Here is a 27,888-nt window from a genome sequence, read left to right on the forward strand (position 1 = left end):
GTTCCCACATGTGTTTACCTCTCTATTATTTAAAGCAGGGCCGGCTCTCAGCGCCAAATGACACTAAAACACCCAAACGAGCTGCCGTTCACAGTCTGTGTCAGAGCCTTCAGAGCTTCACATTCACTGCCACAGTGACTGACCGGCTCACGAGCACAGAAAACACTCACTTCAGTCTCAGACTCACCACCTCGCTTGGAACCATCAACACAACAATACTATTATTTTTATAATCAATATTACGGTCTTAATATCTATCTATGTATCCATAAATTACTATCTATCTATCTATCTATCTATCTATCTATCTATCTATCTATCTATCTATCTCTATATATATGTGTGTGTGTTTGTTTTCATATACCGGTGGGGACTTAAACCTGAATACACACAGACTCATGGGGACTTGTGTCATGGTGGGGACCTAAATTGTAAACAAGCTTATAATTCACCCAGAATTAAGTTTTTTGAAAATCTAAAAATGCAAACAGTCTCCTGTGAGGGCTAAGTTTAGGTGTAGGGCAATAGAATGGTCTGGGGCTGCATGAGTGCTGCCGGCACTGGGGAGCTACAGTTCATTGAGGGAACCATGAATGCCAACATACTGAAGCAGAGAACAGGCCGCCGGCAGTATTCCAACATGATAACGACCCCAAACACACCTCCAAGATGACCACTGCCTTGCTAAAGAAGCTGAGAGTAAAGGTGATGGACTGGCCAAGCATGTCTCCAGACCTAAACCCTATTGAACATCTGTGGGGCATCCTCAAACGGAAGGTGGAGGAACACAAGGTCTCTAACATCCACCAGCTCCGTGATGTCATCATGGAGGAGTGGAAGAAGACTCCAGTGGCAACCTGTGAAGCTCTGGTGAACTCCATGCCCAAGAGAGTTAGGGCAGTGCTGGAAAATAATGGTGGCCACACAAAATATTGAAAGTGAAAGTGACATACAGCCAAGTATGGTGACCCACACTCACAGCAGTGAACACACACACACCGTGAACACACACCCGGAGCAGTGGGCAGCCATTTATGCTGCGGTGCCCGGGGAGCAGTTAGGGGTTCAGTGCCTTGCTCAAAGGCACCTCAGTCGTGGTATTGAGGGTGGAGAGAGCGAAATAAAGAAAGAATGAATTTTTTCCAATAAGGTATGACAAATACATGCAATGTATTCTATAGTATGAAAAATAAAATAAATAATTGTCAGTTTTTAAACACACCTGCTGAATCAAACTGAATAAGATCCAATAGAAACACAGGAAACCCCTCAGACTGATGTCCTATACGCGTCTGTCCCATTACAGGCAAGAGATATGCCATCAATATCTGTACAGTACTGAGGTCCACATGAAAGTTCATAAAAACATCTTTCACACCGACCAAACGGCGCAAACTCGGTCCGCAACAATGGAGAAACGGCTCTGGTCTGATGTCAGAAAGCGGCAGGTCTTTGTGGATTTCACGGGCGAAACACGGCGCAGCAGCAATGGCTCTGGGATTGACACCTCGCTGTCACCCTATTCTGGGTTTAGAGGAGTCAGAGTGAGAAAGCGCTAACAAGTTAGCAATCAGCGTGGGTGACAGCACACTCGTTCACCACGGGGCACACACACACACACACACATCTCATTCACTGCGCCAAAACACACACACACACACAAAAAGTGGCGATAGATCCAGACTTTCACAATGGAAGTGCACACACACACACACACACACACACGTGTCTCTCTTTCTCTCGACTCAGAGCAAATGGTATCAGATGTCTCAGAGTAACTCCATTAGAAAGCGATTACAACTTAATGTCTGTCTAAACGCATTATCAACCTTCAGCCAACCTCTGAATATTTCAACATAATACCAATTTAATTCTGAAAATATAATGGACTGGCTGAGTAGATGCATGTCTGCTTACGCTTGCATTTATTCATTCATCAGCCTCCTTCAGTAAGATCTGCTGTTTCAGAGACACACAGAACGCAAGATCTCTCGTAGTCTTATTAGGACAGAATCAATAAATTAATGTCACAGATTAATTTTGTGTTTTTTAATCCAGTCAAAATCAAAAATGCATTTGTTTTTCGTCACACAGCCTCAGTAAAATGCATGTTAATAATTGAAATTTCTTGCATTTCATATTGACAGATTTTACTAATCAATTCGATTTAAGTGCTATTTATTTTTACATATAATAAAAATAATAATAATAATAATAATAATAAACTTGTATACAAACATTTAAATTGCACATAAGACTGAATGAATGTGTGTGTGAACTTACATATAAAATAAAAAACAAAAATATAACTGCAATTTGTTATTGAAAAAAACATTTAAATGGTGTCTATCATTAAAACAGATACAAAAATGGTTGAATACAAACATTTAAATTGCATTAATTATTATTCAAATTTGCATTCAATAATGAAGTAAATATAATGAATATTATATTTATTATAGTGTTATAGCATTACAGTGTATATATTTGCAGATATTTATCACAGCTGACTATGGTTTTTTTGTAGTCATTGAATGGCTTTTGTAATGTAAATGTGATGTCAGTGACATTGTTTATAAGCTCCTTTCCGTGGTTGAAACACTGAATGATCAATTACATGCAACTTCATTCATTTCAGCAAGTTGTTGTTTCTTTCAACACGTTCTCATGTTTATTGATTTTATTTGATGGAATAACTATTAGTAAAGAGGAAAATATGATATTGAACTGAGGCAGATACAGCCACATTAAAGAGCAACCACATTTATTGTTAGAATTTTGAAAGAATTTAGACTTTGTTTCATATCAAAAGTAAAAAAAAAAAAAATTCAAATCACATTGCAACTATTTGATGGGATGCACAATACAAATAATGCTTAGGGAAGTTTTATTCATGCATCAACTGAAAAAAGCATAGACTGACAGATCCATCTTGGGATTTAAGAATCGATATCAGTTCATATTGATATCAGAAAATTGATATTTTCAGCTCGGCTCTACTAGAATGTTTTGGAAGGGAGCCCATCTAATTCACACACACACATGACTCTCCAGTGTGATTGTTGATGCTCTCCACTGAGTGAACATGTGATTCCTGTTCAGCTGAATGAAGTGAAGAGGGTTTGGCGACGCTAACATGTTCAGTGTGTGTGCTTTTATACTTATAAGTGCTTATTTTTCAGACAGACGACACAAACACACAAGAGGAAAAAACTGAACACACAACACGCATGTGATGACCTACATCAGGAAAGAAGTGTTTTTAAACAACTTTACTGCCTGTTGGAAAGACAAAAAAAAAAAAAATCACAAATGTTCTTTAAGGCATAGTCTATATCAATCTATGACTTTATTGATTTTTACAAAAATATATTTTTAATATTTTGAAGAACACTGTGGTTCCAAACAACACAGAACACCACTGACTTTTATTGCATGGACAAAAATGATAATTTCTGGGTGAACTATGCCTTTGAAATTGAAATTTCAATGAAACATTCAGGTTCTCTCAACTATTAACTATTATTTTCAGGTTTTCTCAGCTATCAATTTGAATGTGTTCATTCACTAAATGCAAAATGCCTCATTCATAATTAAATTGACAGATTTCTTACTCTCTCTCTCTCTATATATATATATATATATATATATATATATATATATATATATAAGTATTGGAACAGTAAAGACAAAATTGCTCTGTTGGCTGTGGAGTCAAGACATTTGCAAATATGATTAAAAGATGAATATGAGACAAAACTACAGAATGTCACATTTTATTATTAGCCGTTTCAACACATAGATGTTTTACCAAATAAAAAGAACAGCACTTTTAGAGTTCATCCCACTCATTGATGTGAGCATAAGTATTGGGACAGTTGAACATAAGGCAGATATAAAAGATTAAAAGCTATTATTTAGTTGCAGATCCCTTGCACACAATCACAGCAGTGAGTCTGTGACCCATAGACATCACCAGACTCTTGCTCTCATCCTTTGAAATACTTTTCCCAGCCTTTAATGCAGCCAATTCCAGTTGTTGCTTGTTTTGGGGAGTTTCTGCCTTTTCTCTCCTCTTCAGCTGGAGAAATTCATGTTCAATCAGATTTAAATCTGGAGATTGACTTGGGCAATCTAAGACTTTCCATTTCTTTGCTCTTATAAACTCCTTGACTGAACTGCAGGGTGTTTCGGGTCATTGTCCTGATGCAATATGAAACACTTCCCAATGAATCTGGTGGCATTTTCTTTAATATTGTTGGCAAGATGGTTTTGTACCCTTCCAAATTCATTCTGCTACTGTCATCATACATTAAGTCATCAGTAAAGTTGAGAGGGCCTGTTCCAGAGACAGCCATGCATGCCCATGCCATGACACCACCTCCACCATGCTTTACAGATGAGGCTGTATGCTTGGGATCATTGCAGTTCCCTTTTTTTCTCCACATTTTTGCTTTCCCATCACTTAGATAAAGGTTCATCTTTGTCTCATCGGTCCATAAACACAGTTCCAAAACTCTTCTGGCTCACCTTTATGCTTTTTTGCAAACTCTAATCTTGTCTTTCTATGTTTGGTGCTGGTCAGAGGTTTGCATCTTGCTGTGTAGCATCTGTAATTCTGTGTCAAAGTCTCCTGAGGACAGTAGATTGTCAGAGCATCACCCCAGCTTTCTGGAAGTTGTTGGTGATTTTACAGACACGTCTTTTAGGATTCATTTTCACAGCTTTTATGATTTGTCTGTCATCAACTACTGTTGTTTTCTCAGCCGATCAGGTCGTTGTTGGTTGCTGGTGGTTTCCAAACTCTTGATTTCTCCATGCCCTTTGTTTTTGCTTTAGCTCTAATTGACTTCCTCTTTTCTTTTAGCATCCAAATTGCTTGCTTTTCTCTCAAAGTCAGCTCCCTCATCTTCATCCTGGTTTGTGTGTGTCATCATCAATTGCAAGATTCAGAATACAGAAGTAATGGATATAACTGATACGACACATTCCCTGCTTTTAATATCTGAAGAATTAATGCAACAGGACACAGCTGATCACTTAGAAAGACCTGTGAGGCAACTGCTCCAATACTTATGCTCACATCAGATAGAGGGATGAAACTCTAAAAGTGCTGAACTTCTTAGCTGGTAAAACATCTATGTGTTGAAACACCCAATAATAAAATGTGACATTCTGTAGTTTTGTCTCATATTCATCTTTTAATCATATTTGTAAATGTATTGACTCCACAGCCAACAGAGCAATTTTGTCTTTACTGTTCAAATACTTATGGAGGGCACTGTATATATATATATTATATATACATACATATACATACATACTTGAAATAAAAACTAAAAAAATAAATAAATAAATAAATATACAAAATTCTATAAAAATAAGATTCTTTTTCTTCATCGATCAGGGCTTTTTTTTCAGGAATTACAAACCTCACGTACGATGATAATCAACAAATGTAAAAAGATGAGCTCTTAACATCACAACGCAACCCATAAAGGACAAAAGTTAACAAGAAAGTCAGCAAACAGTGACACAACAATGCTATAAACTCATAACATTTCAGTAATATTGTTCAATTTGCCTTCATCTGTTCAGACAACTCTGTCTGACTAGTTTGGAAACCATGATTTCAGTTAATCTAACGTGTTTTTATGTAGTTTTAAGTCAAAAGGTCTCAAACTCAAAAGTATTTTGACACAAATTCATCTGCCACTTCATAGAAACTCATCGAATTACTCAGAAGTCAACATGGACAGGTTGTGCTCCTCAAAACCCATCAACAGAACCACACAACGCCAAAGAAAACATGGCAGTCAATTCAACTTTTGATCAAACCCCGTGAAACCAGACCAGGGGTGCGTTTCCCGTACAACGATGTAACTCGCTGATTAACCACCACCATAGTCCAATGCATTGTTGTGCAAACAAACTAGCAAGTCACAATTGTTTCCCGAACACAGTCGCATCTCCGTCGTTTGAACCACGTTAGTTCAACCTCATAGGGCCATTGTTAATGACGTCACACACATGTGGTGGAGGCATAACTTCTGCTATTTATCTGATTAGACATCTCTAAGTTGCTGCTGTAATGTACATGACACCTGATGACTAATTTACCATTTTTCATTCCCTATCATTTTGCTTTATTTGATGTTTGATTCATCGCCGGTTCCCTCCTGGGTTCCCTTTTTGTGCATTTGTGCACATGCGCACTCTTCACAAACAACGCTTATTGGGGACACGCTAAAATACATAGATTAAAATGCATTTATATTTAGATAGAACGGAATATATAGATTGTACTGCATGTTAGCTTGCTTATTGTGCCCAAGAGCAGAATTTATTCAAGCCCATATGTCTTACTAAGCTTCTAACCGCAGGTCCAGCAAGTTTGTGATGCTGACTGCGAATGTTCATTTGAACTATGCTTTCGGGAAACACCGAATCGTTGAACTATGTTGGTAACGATGGAGCTTGTGACCATAGTTGGCTAACGATGCTTTTGGGAAATGCAACCCAGACTGGACCAGACCAGCAAGACTCAGGTACAGACTATTTTCGAGAAACTCTGTCGTCCGTCTGCGAGGAGAGAGTTGGTTTTTCAGAGACTCGTTCAGCTCGGAGGGGCAGCGAGTCGATCTGTAACGCAAGTTCTGTTCACACTTCAGAGGCAGACATATGCTAAAACATTAATGTCCTTCCCGACGCAGCCAAGAGCTCCCATATCACCATTATCCAAACAGCAGAGCGACGCCAGGCGTTACGGCACCCCAACACACCTCCGTCACACCCGGCCGACCCGTCCCACACACACACATATGGAGAGAAAGAGTCTGACCACGTGTGTAAGAGCGCCGGGCTTTTAATAGCCCGTAAACAAGATGCAAGTGACAAATAACAATATCGAGCGTGCATGTGTGCATATGTGTGTGTGTGTGTGTGTGTGTGACATGTGTGGGCGAGTCGTTTTTGCTTAACGCTTTTATATGTGGGGAAAATCTAGCAGAGAGATGAGAAAAGAAACCAGGATCGTATGAAAACAGAAAGGCTTTGGCCGTGATCCAGATCCGACCGTGAAACCTTCCTAATGTCTCCCAAACTTCTGACTCAATGACGTCTCATGATGCCAAATTCAGCTTCACCCAGAGCCGGTGAAGCTTACTGATGAACAATATCAATAGCAAAATAAAATAAAATAGAACAATCGGAAATTATACTGTGCATAGAGAGAAAAACAATTCAGTACATTTGAAAAATGCAATAGAATGTAAAAATATGTTCATTTCCCCCTAGAGAAAAGGATTTGGAATAATAATATATGCATCTTTCTTTCTCTTAAGTTAATTTTGAAGAACTACACTACCCATAATCCTGAGGGGAGATACACCAATCAGAGAAGACGCTGTTACCATGGAAACTTTGTTGGGCTCTGCCCACTATAAAGAGTCTCCTCTGGCTCTCAAACTACTTATATATTCATATAGATACAAATAGTGTGCAATAAATGTCAAATATTATGTTTTTGTATTTGAATATAAGTCAACAGTTTTATACTGTACTGTTTTTGATTTGATCAAATCGTTTGCAATGCATCATGGGTTGTGCTGTTCTCCTCATAACAGATGTTTATTCTTTTTAGATACTTTTCGAATCAAGATTCATTATGGTGTGATTCATCTCAGAAATGGTTGGTTTGACTTGTGACTCTTTACTGAAGAATGTCTGAAATCCCACCGGAGAAAATGAGTGGGAAAAATACTTCCTGAACCAAGTTATATAACCACAACATATATTCACAATTATGCAAAAAAAGTGCTGCTGGGGTGTAAAAAATCCATTAATCGGTGTTCTTTGGATGTGGGATTCTTTCGTACCATCAAAAACTCATAAATCCAAGGCACTCGAGTAGTGTGAAAAAAATTAAAAGCCTTTATTCACATGGCTTTAGAATTTAAAAACAACATGTGAATAAAGTCTTTTTAATTTTTTCACACTACTCGAGTGCCTTGGATTTATACGTTTTTTGATAAAAACAACATGTCTGGCATACATGTATGCGTTTCAATATATATGAAGGTCTTCAAATGTACGTCATTGACAAAATAATGTTTTTCTCTTCAAGCTAAATTTATTTTTTATTTTTCAAAAAAAGTTATTTACTTATGTAAAAACTATAAATATTAATATTCTTAAATATAAAGGTATAAAATAATTATACAATTTTAATATAAAAATGTAAATTAAATTTGTATAAAATAAAAAATAAAAAAATTGTGGAAGAAATAAGAATAAATTTTTGTAAAGTATTTAGACATCTTGGTTGTTGTTATAGAGAATTTATGCATATTTAAAAAATAAATAAATAATTGCATCCAGACAGGATTATTTTCTGTTTTGTTCCATTAATCGGGGCTGTTACCCAGGAATGACTTTATGTCCAGACCTTTGATTATCCATGAAAGAGATGTAGATGTTTGACTGTACGTGTCTGTACTTGAGTTCACAACACACACAAAAACCAAGAGCCTATTCAAGCGCTCGCACTCAGAGAACCTTCACAGGCATAACAAAACCGATTTGAGAGAGGTAAAGAAAGAGATGAAAAGAGAGAAACAGAGAAAAAGATACATCAAAGACTTCAGCGCCGCAGCGAACCAGTGGATCTCCTTCCAAACCCACACGACAGTTTCTATTGTGGAGCTCTTTAGCCGAAAGTTCACGCTGCTCTGACAGTAACAAAAAGCTTATTAAAACATATATTAAAAATAATGAATGAATGTAAATGTCATTTGGATTTTTACGATACTATAAGGAAACTTTCATGGTATTAAATGTTATTTTCTGTCATTTTTGGAGTTTAACAGTGACTGGAAAAAGAGCAAAGTGAAGGCTCACAGAAGAAAAATCAACAATTTTAATTTCTGAAAATGTTACGATGTAACATCAATGTCTACTATAAAGATACTGTTACAGTACAATATAATGTCAATTCCCAATTTTACTGTCAAAATATTGTAACAATATGTCAACAGCTGATATAACCGTCAAATTAATGTTACAATATGCTGTCGTTATATCATAACATTATTTTGACTGTTTTGAATTATGACAGCATATTGTAACATTAATTTGACGGTTATATCAGCTGTTGACATATTGTTACAATATTTTGACAGTAAAATTGGGAATTGACATTATATTGTACTGTAACAGTATCTTTATAGTAGACATTGATGTTACATCAACGTCCAACATAACGGTCAAAATAATGTTATGATATAAAAGTTAAAATAATGTTAAATTAACATCAGCTAATGTTACAATGTAACGTCAGCATGCACTTTAACTGTCAAAAAATGTCATAATATAAAGTCAACGTCAAATGTAACTGTCAATTAATGTTACAATATAATGTCAACGTCCAATAAACTGTCAAAATAATGTTGCAACATAACATCAACATTCAATATTAGTGTCAAAATATTTATATTTATTTATTGCTTATGTCCTTTTTGGAGTTTGACAGCTGCTAGAAATAAGCAAAGTCAACATTCATAAAAGAAAAAAAGACTTAGCGGTTTGGAAACACACCCAGTGAACATCCAATGTAACTGTTAATTAATGTTACAATATAAAATCAGTGTTCAATTTAAAACAAAACAAAAATTAATAATAATATTTTATTTATTTATCTATTGTCCTTTTTGGAGTGTGACAGTGGCCAAAAAAAAAGCAAAGTGAATGTTCACAGAAGAATATAAGTCTTAGATGTTTGGAAAAACATGAGTGTGAGCGAGAAAATTAATTTCAAGCAAAATTTTCCTTGAAAAAACAACAACTTTAGCTTTTGTAATTCCCTATGATGAAATGACAACCGAACAGAAAGAAAGAAAGAAAGACAGAATGACGCAACAAGAGAGAGAAGGTCATGTTTTCAGTGCGTTGCGTGTGCATTGTGTTTGTCAGTTTGGCATCTGCCGCAGCATCGCCTTTAAAACCCAAGGCTGTGTAATTCACAGTGACGAGCAGTAATAGCCATCACGCTTCTCCATCGCTTTCTCCCTTCGCCGCTCTCTCTCTTCTTTAGAGAACATATCCAAACACGCTGCATGTGTGAAAGCGTTTGTGTCTGTAAACAGGTAAACATTTCCAGTCTACTCATTTGCAGGAGCTTAGCATGGTGAAAACAATTTGTGCCATTTGAAAAACCCTCTGCAAATGAAGCTTGAAATATTTTCTTAAAGTGCCGATATGTTTCATTCACACTTCGGTTTCAAATGCGCTAAGGAGGCTTCGCTGTTTCCCATCAAGCGCTGGTCTCTCTCTCTCTGTCTGTCTCTCTGCTGAAAGCAATTTTCAGGGAAGCTTCACGAGAACATGCTCATTACAGCACCGAAACCACATGCAGGGCTCTACCTGCTCTTTGGGTTTGTGTCGAGTTCAAACTCTAGCGCAGGAGAAACCACGTCTCCATCCTGAACAGCTCGTCTCACACCGCAGTGTGGAAACAGTTGTTCCAGAACATGTGGCAGTAAGGTGTGTGTGTGTGTGCACGCTGGAATTCTCGGCGTAATTAAGTCCACACACACCTGCCTGCGTCCAGACGCCAGGGTGAACTACGCACCTGTTACCGTGGAACCGAGTGGGAACCAGACAGGGAATTCCGTGAAATCCTGGAACAGCCGATGCGGGGATGGAGACGGAATAAACGAGTGTGAGGACGGAGATGCGCACACGTGATCACATATCAAACACGATACCATAGAAATGTATTGGTTTTATTATAATACTCAAAATTTACTTCCATATCCTGCTGTGAAATTCCAGGTTGGAGGTTTAAATGTACTTAACTGTTACAATATACGGTCTAATGTAACAGTTAAAATGATGTTACAATATAATGCCAATGTCCATTATAACTGTCAATTAATGTTATAATATAACATCAGTGTCCAATTTAGGTTAAAAAATCTGTAATATAACATCAACCGAATGCAATGGTGAATTAATGTTACAATTTAAAGTCAACGTTCAATAAACTGTCAAAATGATGTTACAATATAACAACGATGTCTAATTTAACTGTCAAAATAATGTTATGATATAGCCAACATACAATTGTTTATACAAAATGTTACAATGTAACACCAACATCCAAAATAATGTTACAATATAACGTCACTGTGCGAAATAACTGTCAAAATAATGTTACCAAGTAACATCAACATCCAAAATAACTGTCAAAATGATGTTACAATTTAACGTCAACAGCCAATATATCAAAGTAATGTTACAATATAAGGTCAACGTCCGATATAACAGTCAAAATATTGTTACCAAGTAACATCAACATCCAAAATAACTGTCAAAATGATGTTACAATTTAACGTCAACAGCCAATATATCAAAGTAATGTTACAATATAAGGTCAACGTCCGATATAACAGTCAAAATATTGTTTCAATATAACATAAATGTCCAACATTACCGAAGAATATAAGTGTCAAAATAGTGTTACAATATAAAGTCAAAGTCTGAAATAACTGTCAAAACACTACTACAATATAATGTTAATATTCAATATAACTGTAAAAATTACTACAATATAATGTTAACGTTCAATATACTTGCAAAAATGTTACATCAATGTCCAATATAACTGTGAAGATATTGTTACAATGTAATGTCAATTTCCAATATAAGGGTCAAAATAGTGTTACGATATAACGTCTAAAATAATGGTAAAAATAATGTTATGATATATCATCAGCACTCAACATAAAATAATGTTACAATATAAAGTCAATGTCCGATATAACTGTAAAAATGTTACAATGTAAGGTCAATGTCCGATATAACTGTAAAAATGTTACAATGTAAGGTCAATGTCCGATATAACTGTAAAAATGTTACAATGTAAGGTCAATGCCCGATATAACTGTAAAAATGTTACAATGTAAGGTCAATGCCCGATATAACTGTAAAAATGTTACAATGTAAGGTCAATGTCCGATATAACTGTAAAAATGTTACAATGTAAGGTCAATGCCCGATATAACTGTAAAAATGTTACAATGTAAGGTCAATGCCCGATATAACTGTAAAAATGTTACAATGTAAGGTCAATGCCCGATATAACTGTAAAAATGTTACAATGTAAGGTCAATGCCCGATATAACTGTAAAAATGTTACAATGTAAGGTCAATGTCCGATATAACTGTAAAAATGTTACAATGTAAGGTCAATGTCCGATATAACAGTCCAAAATTGTTACAATGTAAGGTCAATGTCCGATATAACTGTAAAAATGTTACAATGTAAGGTCAATGTCCGATATAACAGTCCAAAATTGTTACAATGTAATGTCAACTGAAGATAATGTTACAATGTATATAATGCAATGATCTTTGCGCTGTACTTTGTGACTGACAGACAGATGCATTCAGACGCTTACATGCGCTTTTGCGTTCATGCTCTGTGAATACCATTCACGCCTCGTAGGAAATGCGGCTGCATGCGTGAACGGTCAAATGCACTTGTTGGTCAAATCGCCTGTTTTTGAGAATAAAGTTACAGTGTAAACAGTGTCAGAATTGCTCCTGCTGTCTGTTAATATTAAATGTAACATTAATTAAACAACATTTACAAGAAACAGAAAAACAGATCTTGTTTTATCAGTGTTTACTTGATTCAGAAATACTTAAACCAATTTAATTTGTTAAAATGCAGGGGCGGTTCTAGACCCTTTTAAGGTGGGCTCAGCCCCCCTATTTGTCATCTCAGCCCCCCTGAAACTATAATCAGCTATCTGAACGATCAGGCCAGTGCTGCTTCCTCAAGAAAGTTTATCATTCTTGCTCGTTTATCGATCTCAATGTGGTGCATTAAAGTGCGCAGACACATTTGAATGAAGTGCGCACCCACTGAGAGACACTGCATGGACAGCACGCCAGCTGCTGTGTGTGCTTATGATACGCACCTTCCCCACACCCCTAAACCTAACCATTGTGTCTCATATGCACATACAAATAGCTCACAAGAAACAGAAAATCGTGCCATTGAAATGCACTAATTACTTCATATAGTAATACAGTTTTCATAAGCACAGTAAAATACTGTTTATTTAGGTCATTTGTATCATTGTATCTATGGTCTCTCTAAGAGTTAAGCCCCATACAGATGCAATCCTAGAACCACCCCTGTTAAAATGTATATTAATTTTTAACTTTTGAAATCAAGAAGTGTGTTCAATTGCTGCATATTAGCTTTTACTCTCTCCCTCAAATCACAAAACAACACTGTCATCTGAAAATCTCTTCATCCCGTGTGTGTGTGGGTGTGTGTCTGGTCTGTCAGTGTCTATAACAGAACACTCTGTGTTTACACTGAGCAGATCTCTGTCTTTCTGCTTTTCCCATTACCCATCAGCCCCTCCCCTCCTCTCTGCTCCTCCTCAGCCAATGACCCTGATGGAGGAGAAAGAGGCCAGGAAGCCCCACCCACCGGCCCGCCCACCCGCCGCACGCACTAAATAACAGACCTCGTTTCATTGCTGCGCCCTGAACACCTGCAAAACTTTCAGAGGGAAAAAAGAACGAGCGAGCGAGTGAGTGAGAGAGAGAGAAACGAATATGTTTGAACACAGCAGCCAGACAAAAGCCTTTCATGAGAGGGCACTTCTGTGGGAACAACTCCTCGCAGTGTCTGGTTACATTCCTGTCTGTCTCACCCCGTTTCTTTAAACAAGAACACAAGAGTGAATTAAAAAAAATTCAAATCTGTCAAGAGCAGGTCAAATTTCAGCCCCAAATCAAAAGGCATTAATATTAAATTATAGTTTGCTTAGAGACAATGAAGCATATTTTAAATTGTGACACTGTTTTCATGGAAATTAAACACATTTACCTCCATATACTTTATTATGCATCCAGACATTTTACTTTTAGTTTTTTGTAATTCATGATTTTGTTCTTCTCATAAGATTTTTTATTACTGTAATATATATACTGTGTATATCTTTTTAATAGAAGTGCATATTTGTACATAATGTGCATCTAATTTAAGTGCATATTCTTGTGCATAAAGTACATTTTTGTGCATAAAGTGCATAATAGCAAGGCTGTATTTAACACAACATAAAGACAATTTAATAATCATCATAGTCATCGTTTTCCCATATTATGGTAATGAGAATTTTATTTTTTAATTATGGCAATAAAGATTGTGGGTAAGGGTTATTTGGTCACAATAATAATAATTATAATGCAAAAACATGAGAAAATAGGCAAATGACATATCTTTAATAGTAAAGCATTTATACATAAATACAATTTTTGCTGTGTTGTGTTTTATGATGACTTTAGTTATGATTTAATATAAAAATAAATTCTGTATCGCAAACTAATGCAAAAGTAAAATGCTCAGAAGCGTGACAGTAATTCGAATTTGAGGACTGAATGTGCTTAACTGTTATAAAACTAATGTAAAAATTTGTATTTATATAGTTTATATTGTATTAATATTGTTATATTTCATAATATACTTCATATATTTTACCCTCTTTAAATTGGTATGAAATATGATCTTGAAATCTTTTTGTACAAGAAATACAATGAAAAATAAATTCAGAACACCATAATTTGTGCGTAACCTTTGTGTTTCTGAATGTTTCTCTGCAGTCGGTCTCATAACTGCGGTTTCTGTACGATGTTTAAAGCGCGTAACCCCAGTGGGTTTGATTCCTGCTCTACGTGTCACGACACACACGCAAAGTAAACAGCTTCTTAAATACATATTTATTGGATAATTAGGGCTGTAATTGGTTCAAGCTGTAACGAGACGGACGTTAAACCAGCAACTGCAGCAAAAATTAACACTTGGAAAAACAGTAGCACGTACTGCCCACACTGCGAAAGTGAGAAAAACACACATACACACGTCAAACACACATAAACAAACACATAAAACACACGCAAGGGCTTTCTACGATTGCAAATGGTTTCCCACACACACACACACACACACACACACACACACACAAGCAAGCAAGCATGCATGCATGCAAACAGCAGCCATAACCAAAGCACTTATAGAATGGAATGTCAATGGCGTCACACACACACACACACACATATATACACACTGCCAGATGTTCAACTGCCTTTTAGGAAAACCAAGATGAGATTTCCTCTCAATTTACACACACACACACACACACACACAGATAATCCAAACACTTCACTTCAACCTGACACTTCCTGAAATTCCAGTCATTTCACTGCTAAATCAAGCTTCTTCTGCCTAATAGAAAAGTTTCAACTTAACTAGTTACAGAGCAATTAAGAAAAACACTTTAAAAACAGAGGATTGGTCAATCCATGCTGAAATACACAGAGCAATGCCAGCAGGTTCTTCACAATACAGCACAACTATACTGATATATACTGAATATACTGATGAAACAAAAACTGGAGTTCTTTTTAGTATCATTGAGATACTATTATAATGGCAATGTATATTTATAATTAGTTTTTTTTAATACATCCATAATTAAAAATAGTAAAATAATTAAAAAAAACACTAAAAACAATAATATAAATATTTAAAAAATACTGAAAAATAATCATATTAATAAAATATTATATGAAAATATTATAAAATATTGAAACATTTGTTAAAATAATATATTTTATTAATGTACACATACAATAATAATATTAATATATTATAAATATAAATTTAACAAATAAATAAAATCTTGACACATTTGTTTAATGACATAATGATATATAGTATTTATTTATACTCCAGTTTTAATGTTATATTGTTTACCTAATTTATTAATTTTTAAATGCAAAAAAATACAGTGTTCATTTGCAAAAATATGTCATAATATTGTCATAAAAGCTGTTATAAAATGTATTATGGTTGTATTTTTCATTTTTATTTTGTTGACTATGTAATGTTCCATATATACTGTATATTATGACGAAGTTTAGGATATAAAAAAATAATAAACAGATACAGAACAGATAGACAGCACTGTAGATACACTTTTGATGATAAAAGTAGCAACTTAATGAGCATTCATTTTGAACTCCGTCTACAAATACAACATCAATGAAACCAGTAACACACACACACATACCCGTGAGAAGCGCTAGCATTAGCCTCTGTCACTGCTCAATTATGGCAGCCATTACAGTAGCACATCTTCCAGCAGCACACTTGACAATATCCAAACAAGTCAGCTGTTTTAATTAAAAGTTCTCTGTTTCAGCGTGCTCCTCACCTGCCGTGTTAATTACACACAGTGCTGCTGTTCCTCTGCCTTTATTTTCAGACGGCTAATTACACTTTTTTGAGTCTCTTCACCTTCACTTCGATGAGCAGGTGCGACGACAAAACAAGGTGTGCTGTTCCCACCCCTCGCGCAAATCACTGCGATTCGTTAAGGACAAGACCACTTGTTAACACACAGGACATGTTACTGGTTAACCCTTCAGCGCTTCTGAGAAATAATACAGTTCGGAAAAAGCTCAGAAGTTGGTCTTTCAAAACTTATGAGCATTAAATGAGACATAATTGAGAATCACATTAACTATTTACCTTTTTCTCAGATGTTTCTCCAAAAAATTCAACATTGATAATCATGAAGATTTATTACTGGGCATTTTTATTGGGCAGAAGTCGCTCTTTCATAACTGAGACTTACATGAGACACAATTGAGAATCACATAGTATTTAACCTGAACGGAAAATCACGAAGATTCATTGCAGTAAAGAGTTAATTTAATAAAACTGCATTGCTCAAAAATTGCTCTTTTATAACTTACGAGACTTAAATGAGACATAATTGGGAACAACATTAAGTATTTACCTTTTTACTAAACTGAAAATTATGAAGCTTCATTAAGGGAAGAATTAACCGATTAAAATTGTATTTCTGAGAAATTGCTCTTTTAAAGCTTACGAGCGTTCAATGAGACAAAATTGAGAAGTATTTAACTTGTTTCTCCTAAAAACCTGCACTGACAATCATGAAGCTGAATTATGGCAAAGAGTTAACTCAGAACTAAATGCATTGCTTATTGCTCAGAGGTTGAGTTTTTGAGAATTCATGTGTTTCTCAGTTGTGTCTCATTTCGCTACTAACTTTGTCTTAGATGTTTCTACTACAAAAGCCTGCACTGAAACTCATGAGGCTTCATTAAGGGAAATTATATTGCACAGAAGTTGCTCTTTCATAACGTATGAGACATAATTGAGAAACACATTAAGCATAAGTAAGTCTCAGATGTTTCTTCCAAAGTAGGAAAGTAGAAACAGACACAAATTAGTGAATGACTCCTAAAAAGATCAGATCATTTGATGAGAAATGCTTGAGTTCATCTCTTCTGAAACTCTACAGGAGACATACACTCTTAAAAATTCAATTCAAGTTTATTTGTATAGCACTTTTCACGATACCAATCATTGCAAAGCAGCTTTACAGAAAACATTCAGTTTCCACATTACATTTAGGAGTAGGTTATTAGTGGTGACTATGGCAGAAATGTATCAAACAGACGGTGAACAACACTGTAAACTGCAATGATTCCAAAAGTGAAAGTTCCAAAAAGTGATGCCATAGAAGAACCATTTTTGGTTCCCCAAAGTTCTTAAATGAACTATTTTGAAGAACATTTAAAAAAAAAAGAATCTAAAGAACCACTATCAAGAACTTTTTCTGCATTTGAAAGGTTCCATGGATGTTCAAGGTTCTTCGTGGAATAAAGAACCTTCATTTTTAGGAGTGCATGTCTTTTTTTCTCAGGACAAACATCTGAGATTTCAGTAGAAGTCTCAATTTGTTGTCAGTGCAGTCTAGGAGAAACATTTGAGACATTAAAGTGATTGGGTTACGACAACACTTAGGAACCTGTTTGAAAAGGGCAGGGCGATTTTACAAAGGTTATTGAAAATGTAAGATCAGCACCGTGTGATGGGTGTTCCCCATCAATCGTCATTACCCACAATGCACTTTGGCCCTATTGTTGTTTCATGAGGGTGCTGAATCACTGGTACACTTTCCCAGGCCGTATTTGAAGTCATTCATTACGACTCCGGACGGGCCGGGATCAGAAATGACACAGTCCAGTTCAGGCTGCACGTCTTTGTGCAATACAAATAAAACAATAACATTCAATTATATGGATCTGAATGGAAATGAACGGATTGAAGCGGATCGCCGGCCCACCTTAACCGAACCCGACAGATGGAAAGTGTACTATATTACCCATCATGCACCAGATTAGATCAAACTGGACCCGACTACCTGAACTAAACAAGAGTCTAATGGAAAAGCCCTTAGATAAAGCACCACGAGCAGATCTAACCGTAAGTGAAGGTGAAAAGCAGCCTCCTTTGCACTCAGGAGACCAGCGCACAAAAACAGGAAGTAGCTCTGCCTGCACTTCCTTACAGACATCAGCGTGTGTCCAAAACAACACGAGCTGCTCACTCGGCCTTCAAAATCAACCTGTTTATCAGCCGCTTGGCATCAACATCCATGTTCATCTGCTTTAATTCTGTTTATATTTTCCTGATGATGTTTTTTTTTTTACTTGTGCAGACGTTATCAGGGTTATTCTGGGACACTGAAATATCAAACAACATTGAAAAAATAGATTCAAATGAATATAAATCTTCACTTGACCCTCTAACTCTAGCACTCTGTATTCTAATTTTATTTGATCTATATGTTTTTATTTAAAAAAAATCAGATAAATGACTAAAATCAAATAAATAAATATAAATCATGGCAAAAAATATTTTTCCTAAATCAGTATTTTTGTACATGAAAAAATGTCCTTAAAACAAGATGCATGTATTTGAGCCGCAAACTTGTATAAGATAATAAAATAATGTTTTTAGAGAATGTATTTTATGTAAAACAGGGGGGGGGGGGGGGGGGGGGGGGGCGGTTGCCAGTTGGATAAGGAAAGAAATTAGTAAATAATAAATACAATAAATAACAAACAGTAAAATACCTTGTTTGAGGATGTTAAATAATAAATATTAATAAATAATAAATCTAAATTAAAGATGTTAATAATAAACAATACCAAAAAAGAATAAATAGTAAACATACCTCATTTAAGGAGGTTAAATAACAATAAATAATGAAAATAAGCAGTAAATCTAACTTATTTAAGGATATTAAGTAATAACACATAATAATAATAACAATAAATATTAAATCTACCTTATTTAAGGATGGAAAATAATAATAAATAATGAATAGTAAATATTAAATAATTAATATCAGTGAAAATAAAAAAAAAGTAGTGCTGTCAAATGATTAATCGCGATTAATCTCATCCAAAATAATATATGTGTGTGTTCTGTGTATATTTATTAAGTATATATAAATACACACACATACAGCATATATTCTGAAAATATTTACATGTATATATTTATATTCATATAAATTTTATAATGTATGAATTTATTTAATATATAAACGTAACATTTTTCTTAAATATTTACATGCATGTGTGTGTATTTATATATACTTAATAAATATACACTGTATATATATATATTATGTAAACAAAAACTTTTATTTTGGACGCGATTAATCGAGATTAATCGTTTGACAGCACTAATAAATAGTTAATCTACCTTGTTTAATGAAGTAAAAAAAAACACATTTATTAAATATTTATTACTTAAAAACAGTTGCAGCAAACCCTGTAGTTTTTAAATGGCATTTAAACTCATGAAAATTGTCATGTGAAAAAAATTAATACAGTAGAGGACTTGACTGGATCAGGAAAAAAACAAGTGCCAGACTAGAACGGAGGAAGGTGAAAAACAACAATGACATCAGATGGAAAGAAAAGACCAGTTATTTGACAGTTTGTTCTTCATAATACCATGATGAATCATTCCCATTAAGACCAGCAACACAAATTAAGAAAGTAAACGAGTCCGTTTTTGATGTTGACTTTACACTCGTGACATAAGCGCTAATCAGCATGCGGTGAATGTTGCGTCTGCACCCGTCCCAAACAGTTCAAGAACAAATAGGTCTAAGAGCCCCATTTCCAGGTCAAACAAACAGCGTGTGAGAGCCCAGACCGGCCTTATCAAAGCAGCGCAGAGATAAAAAGCAAGAAACATATTCACAAACACACACTCGCAGACATTTAATCACAAAGGAAGTGGGCCACAGGACACAACAATGTCAGCAGAGAGAGAATCCAGCCAGCAGCACGGTGGGAAACAAACTCTGCTGACGTAACTTTGGAGGACACACAGGACACCACAACTGCTTTTTAGGGGGACGAGACGCAAACAAGTGAAAAATAACAGATTGTGCCGTCGTTCTGAGGCCGACTGGGGCCTGTGAAGGGCCGCTCTGTCATGATGGAGAGGCTCAGAAATGCACTTTTTATTAAGGGTAACATTCACTTCATTTTTAGGGGTATTTTTACCTTCATGAAGATATTTTTTCATAAAGATCTGACAGCGATGCATGAAATATAATACAAATTAAATAAAAAATATTATTAATATTTTTGAAAAAAAAAAATCTATTTAAAAAAACATTTTCTATTTTAATATATCTCAAAATAAAATGTATTTCTGTGATCTGCAGCTGTATTTTCAGCATCATTATTCCAGTCTTCAGTGTCACGTGATCCTTCAGCAATCATTCTAATATGCTGATCTACTGCTGTGATACTTTTTTCAGGATTCTTTGATGAATAAAAAGTTCAAAAGAACAACATTTATTAGTATTTATATAAATATCTTTACTATCACTTTTGACCAATTAAATGCATCCTTGCTGAATAAAAGTATTAATTTCTGTCTATATTTTAAATTTCACGACACTTACCCCAAACATTTGAATATATCACAGTTTCCACAGAAATATTGTGCAGCACAACTGTGTTCAACACTGATTATAATCAGAAATGTTTCTTGATCATAAATCAGTATATTATTATGATTTCTGAAGATCATGTGACACTGAAGACTGGAGTAATGATGCTGAAAATACAGCTTTTGAGCACAGCAATAAATTACATTTTAACAGATATTCACATAGAAAACAATACTTTTAAATTGTAAAATTATTTCACAATTTTACTGTTTTTCCTGTATTTTTGATCAAATAAATGCAGCCTTGGTGAGCAGAAGAGACTTCTTTCAAAAACATTACACCAGTAGTGTATAATCTAGAATATTATGAAATATCCATCTCACTATGGGGGCATTTTCTGTGTCTTTTTTTGCCCTGAGCCCTGGTTAATTTTACTTTCAGCAAGAAAAAAACCCCCCAAAAAAACAGTGAATTTGGGACAGATGGTATAAGATACAGTCAGAGGCCAGAAAATCAGAGCAGCTGAACAAAAGCAGCAGGAACTGAAGATCCTTTTGATCAAGGATGAACTGATTGCCTATATAAAGTAGAGATGGTTCACCTTGTGCATTCATTCATTCTCTGTATTGACATCTGTAAGGTCATCCAGGGACTCATAGTGAAGCACAAATAGTGAAGACTGCAGAGAACTAAACTCATCAGTGAGACAATGAAAGTGAAGTGAGACTTTCCCCACAGCGCTGACGTAATGCAGGAATTCTGGCAGCTTTTCTCCACAAGCTCAGCGTGACGTCTCTAGACGGCTAATAATAAAGCACAAGCATTCTTAGCATAGATGCTACAGCGTTTGGAGGAAATGGTGAACCCAAGTGGCCTAAATGACAAAAGTGCTTCCTATTTTTGTTCATTCAGACTGATTACTGGCACGATGTTAAAATGCATTTACTGTTTATCTGACAGAAACACTGATGAACGGTTCAAATTCAGCACAAGGCATTTTAAGTTTCCTACAAGCAAAGAAACTAAGAAAACTTAATTCATTAAATAAAAAAATAAAAAACTGCTGTGGTTTATCCTGAACCACCAAAAAAAAAAAAAGTAAATAAATGTATATTTATTATGCATATATACACACACACACACATACAGTATATATATGAAAATATTCACATGTATATATTTATATTCATATCATTTATATTATATATATGAATAAAATATGTAAACATATCATTTTTATTAAATATATACATGCATGTGTGTATATTTATCTATACATAAACACACACACACACACGTAAACGAAAACTTTTATTTTGGAAGCGATTAATCGTGATTAATCGTTTGACAGCACTAATAATTTTAAATAGATAGTATAAAAATATGTGTGTGTCTTCTGAAGTCATATGATGCTGTTTGTGTGAAGTACAGACCCAAATATAAGTCACAATTCATTAAAAATCAAAAAGCATAGAGTGATCACTGATTTTAGTGAGATGCAAAGCTGTCGTATGACTTCAGGAGATCATATAGACCACTTCTGCATTGTAAGTTTTGTCATTTTAACCTGAAATGTGTAGTTAAAAAGTGATTTTATAGTTGCTAGAAGGACATTTTTAGGCAACTTTATCTCACACAACCAAAAAAAGACGAGTAGAAATAACCCCAGCAAGTCAGAGGCCTGAAAATCTGACTATTATAAGCCGGCTCATTATTAGCAAATTGTAGCAATAATATTGCTATTACAAGCTAAAACGCTCATTAATTCCTAATCTCAGGCACAATTAAAGGGTTTGATATTCCTCTGCATCTCTCCCCCTCGCCGCCTCGGCTCCTTTTCTGCCGTCGTTCTGCTCACTAAGAGAAAGACAAAGCCGCTCTGAGAGGTGCTGGATTGTGGGAGGAGAAATCTTCTTCTCTCTCTTCATCTCTGCGCTTAATGCAATCGCCGGCGTTTGATTGACAAGCATAACCAAAACAGAGCGATGCAAATAGCAGCAGGCTTTGCGCCCAGCACTTTTTTCGGCCCGCGTACAAGCGCGTTATTAAAATAACCCTACTTTTCAATGTGGCTTAATAAGCTACGGCTGTTAGCAGAACAAACGTACGCCATGCCATCCGGGCCTATCCGCCGCTAGCCGAAATCTCCAAGACTGGCACGAGAGACGGGCCACGATACAGGCTCAAACCGGATAAATACTACGCAAATTTAGCAGCGTGCCCACACGTTCCTGTTATTTATTTCATACACCGTCTCTTTCCCCTCTCTTTTCTCAACGATTCACACTTTTCCCAGCATTTCCAAGCCAAGTTGCATGGCAACAGAGTAGCTGTAGTTTGCAGACCCCCCTCCATCCTACTGCCCGACTTTCCAACAGCGCAAAACTGCGACACAATTCAGGCGAAAGCGCAGGAACCGAGGGGCAAAGGAAGGGGGGCGGCATGCAAATGATCGAACCCTAAACAACACTCAAGTCTGAAGAAAACAATAGCAGGCATTGAAAACACCAAGGCCACGAATAGTGAATGCCGTCTCTGCCCTCCATCTGTGCATTCGGATCACGACTGCAATGCATCTGAAAACAAATGCATGCTGGAAAAAGCATGCACGGCGCTGGTTACTTCCTGAACGCACCTCCAGGGTCAAGGTCATTTTTTTTTTTTTTTTTTTGTGGCTGCAATTATTTATTTATTTGCAGCCGCTGCAGGAAACATTCATCAGGGGAGGAATTAAAATCAGCTCTCGCATGCAACCCAAATGCAAACCACGGCATAATAAAATGTCATGTTTTATAAAACGCACACTTTAACAATACAAATCTAAGGAAGCCTGCAGGTGCGGCGTCCATATTGCACAAATTATGCATGAGCGTGTTTGTGCAGAAAACAAGCCCAACGCCGTCGTGCGGCATCTTAAACCCAAACATCTGCCACAACAATCAAACTCACATCACAACGTAAAATTCTCACAGCCTGTGAACTGTGCATGTCACACACACACACCTGAAGTTTGCAGGTCGCGTTTTCTCCACACACACACACATGCACTGCATATTTAAACCAAGCTTATAATTAATTACTCAGTGGGGCCGTTACACAAAACGACCCGGCAAAAACACAAGGTTGGGTTGCATTCGACATACTTGAGCCAGAGAAATGTCCGCTTCCCAGAGACGTCGGTCCGTTCTTCCCGCTGCTGACAGGAGGGGAAAACATCTACAAAACAACCATGACAACACATTAAAAACTTTCATAACCCACCCTGAATCAAAGAATATAAAACACACACAGGTTAAAAGCATTTAAAACATGCTAATCACAGCATAATGCATTGCTTTATATCATAAATGCATGCAATTTAATTGAATTAACCTACGTTAAAGTCAAATATTATCCGATTGCAATGTCAAAACCTAGCCAAATTGCACATAATCAGTGTCCTGAGTGCAGAAACTAGCCTGACTGTCACTTGAGCCTCTGTCTGTCTGAACAGAGTCGCTGCACACAGACAGCTGGAATATTTTTGGATCTGTGGCTTCATAAAAACACATTTCCTGAGTGAAAACTTCCCAAAAGCATTTCTCACAGGATGCACATTTTGCTCTCTTTTTTTTTTTTAACTGAACCAGATGAACCACTAGAAACCACTCTAATCTCACGTTCCTTGTCAAAAATCATTCTGATGGAATTTCTATCAGAATTTGGAAGAAATCCTAATGGGATCAATCTAGAATTCGTAGAATTGCATTAGGAGTGACTCCAAATTATAAAGACAAGAAATTCCATTAGAAGCATTTTTTTTTTTTTTACAGTTCAACAACATTTATATGAATCTATTAAAGAAAAGGGAAAAAACACAAGAAAAGACTGAATAAAGTGGGATATACTACCATTGATGTGGGGAACATTTTCAAATCGCTGTTTCGCATCTATAAGACAACAGAATTACTAATGCAACATCACATCTATCAAATCCACACAAGCTTTTGCAACTTTCTTTCAGATTTCAAATGCAATTTACGCGGCGCAAAAGTCATCTTACAAGACTTCAACTGAATCATTTGCGCTCAGAAACACAATGAAATGTGACAAAACGAAACAAAGTATGATCATTGACCTCCGGCGTGCAGAAACGCGAAGTGACTTACCGCGCTGAAATCCAGCAAATCGCTCAGTTCTTTATCCGTCCCTAACGCGGCCATTCTCTGATGATGATGATGGTGATGATGATGGTGATGATGCATTTTTTAGAAATATCACATAAACCTAAAAACATGGAAACAGATCGCAATGAGAAAACACCCGATCAGGAGGAGCGTGTCTGATCTTCAGAAACACACACACACACACACACACAGGCGCGCGCACGCACACACACACACACACGGACCCACGGAACGATCGAGCCCCAAAAAATCCACTCTGCGTGAAAAAGACACTGTGGTTCAGAGCAACATTTTGCCACAAGGTGAAGCGGACGCGCAGGTGTCCAGTGGCGCGATCGCGAACAAAGTCTCTCCAAGTGTCCCTCTGGTTCAACAATCCCAATCGAGACGCGCGCTCGCTAACTGAGGGAGAATGTGGATTAAATAAACACGCAGATCAGCCTGTGATGCGTTTCTCTCGGCTCCTGGAGTGTTTTATTGACAGAACGGTGAAGTAGCGTTCCTCCGGATCAGTGTGCGCTTACAGCCATCTACTGCAGGAGCGCTCCGAACAGACACGGCGCGCGACGAAAAGCACAACTTTGACTGCCACGACCTTATAGGAAACGCTTGCTTCGAGATATAAGACTTTTAGTAATGAATTCATATTTGTGCGCGGAACATGGAGAAAAAAAGGCAGCTGAAAGAAGCTTAGAGTCAACTTTGGGTCACTTCATTTTTTTTTTTTTTTCTGAATAGATAAAAAAACTTTTTAAATCTCTTTTGATCTTTACATTTAAAAAAAAATAATGATAATAAAGTAAGAAAAATATTAAGAAAAAAGAAAAAAAGATATATGTTAACATAGGAAATTGTTTTTAATCACTTTTTAATCACATTTCGAGATGTTTTAATAAAATAAATAAAGAATTAATGAAAAATAAATGGGGGGGGGGGGTAAAAATGGTCACCTTTGACCTTTCCAGATGTTTATATCAAATACTTAAAAAAATAATCTAATTAAGAAAATGAAGAGTAAAAAAAAATATTATTATTATCATCATTATTTTTATTATTGAATGGGGGAAAAAGCGTTTTTAATCATTTTTTCCTTTAAAAAAAATTAATTGAAAAAAAATGTAATACATTTAAAAAAAAAAAAATAAAAAAAAATAAAAATCTTAAAAATAAAGAAAATTAAATGAATTAATATGACCCTTAAATGTAAAGGTTCAGCCCTCATGCATATGCACATAACTAGTGGCTAATATGCAGGTAAAATGGTCTTCTAACATGATTTGATCTTTTCTCCTCAAATGCTTCATGCCGACACAAAGCACTGCAGCATTTTCCCAAACACCTGTAGTGCTGCAACAGATTGTTTTGCATAAGAGGAGACGAATGGAGGTTTTTTTTCCCAATGAATGTGCAAAGTCACATTGCAGATAAATACATATCAACTCAAAATATAGTTTATGATGCACACAGGTTAACGGAAACACAAAAACTAAATCAGTGATCAGAATCTGTAGCTCACAGTATCGATCCAGCTGGGTCATCATCAGTTTAACTGATCAATTCATTTCTTCATCTTTGCATTAAATGCATCGTTGTGCTTTCATAACAAGGGTTTAATGTGGTTGCATTGGTGGAAGACACACACAGGCCTTATGAAACCCTGCAGAAGTGTCTCTTTAAGAGGTCTGATGTGTCACTGGAGTCCATTAGTTCACACACCTGTGCCGAAACCCACAGATCACACACACACTCATCAGTTTGTTCAGTAAAAACATGAGGACCGAAGAGCAACAGAGAGCAAGCAGAGCCTCACGTTCACATCTGACAGACGGTCAGTGGTGGAGTCCAGTCGTGTGCATTGATGCACTGCGCTCTCCAGGCCAATCCTGCATCTGTCAAACAGGAATCTGGAGGTTTTAATCATCTTCACAAACATATTTAACAGACTAACTGCACAGATCACGTATAAAGCAATTACCTTTTATATGAAACATGCCTCCAGAAATGTGTTTTAAACTACTGATGCTGTTCAGGTGGGTCAGGAAACAGATCTGTGACTCAAACAGCATCACTTCCTGTTTGAATGCAGCGCCTCCTGGTGGTTTAGCACATTCTGAAGTTGTAGCTTTTTAGTCCTAAAGTGAAGCATTATGCAAAAGTGACTCTGCATATTCACGGCTAGATTTGTTTGTTGTATCACCGATGAATAATATCAAAAACAAAAATCATTTGTTCATTTTTGGGCAGCATTATCTGAACATCATATGGCCTGAATTTGATGGACTGTACTAAATTTGTAGCAGGAGTGCAGGGGGGAAAAACATTTGGGTGTGACGCAAAAAATAGTGATTGAAAAGCTAATAATGGAAAACTGCACAAAACAAATCATGACAATTCATCCATGGCCATTATTGGAACAAAAGCAATGTTCTCTAGTGACATTCATTAAAAATATATATATGTTATAAAAAAAGCTATATATGTTGACTTAATAAAATAAAAATCTATATAAAAATAAATAAATTACTATATATAAATATATATAAGAATATTTCTTATTATTATAGTAGATGTCTAATTTTATAGGCTCTTAATAGTATGAAATTTACACCCCCCCCCCCCCCCCCCCCCCCCCCTCCAAATGCATCCTTCTCTATTGACAATCAATTGGGAAAAAATATATATATGTTCTGCCTTAATAAAATATAAATATACATACAACAAATATAATATTAGATAAAAATATAAATAAATAAGAATATTTCATTACATTATAGTTCTAGTATAGGTTCTTAAAGCATGGAATTTATCTTTTTCCTCAGTTGGTCAGAGGCATGTGAACA

The 27,888-nt window shown here is 35.9% G+C and overlaps 1 protein-coding gene across 5 annotated transcripts in view; it reads right to left on the reverse strand.

Moving 5' to 3' along the window:
- tcf4 (transcription factor 4) overlaps nt 1-25,664 on the reverse strand; it is a 153,439-nt gene extending 127,775 nt beyond the window's left edge. For 2 of the 5 annotated variants that reach the window (XM_079395110.1, XM_079395112.1), the window contains exons 1-3: nt 25,031-25,640; nt 24,773-24,811; nt 24,026-24,098 (exon numbers count right to left, since the gene is read on the reverse strand). In XM_079395110.1, coding sequence (XP_079251236.1) covers nt 24,026-24,098; nt 24,773-24,811; nt 25,031-25,126 — 208 coding nt within the window. In that variant the 5' untranslated portion in view covers nt 25,127-25,640. Of the gene's footprint in view, nt 1-24,025; nt 24,099-24,258; nt 24,370-24,772; nt 24,812-25,030 lie in introns of those variants that run through there. The other 3 variants (XM_079395114.1, XM_079395113.1, XM_079395111.1) reach the window with 2 other exon arrangements.
- Nucleotides 25,665-27,888: the final 2,224 nt, after the last annotated feature.

Source organism: Barbus barbus (genome assembly GCF_936440315.1).
Source record: "Barbus barbus genome assembly, chromosome: 36".
Lineage (NCBI taxonomy): Eukaryota > Metazoa > Chordata > Actinopteri > Cypriniformes > Cyprinidae > Barbus > Barbus barbus.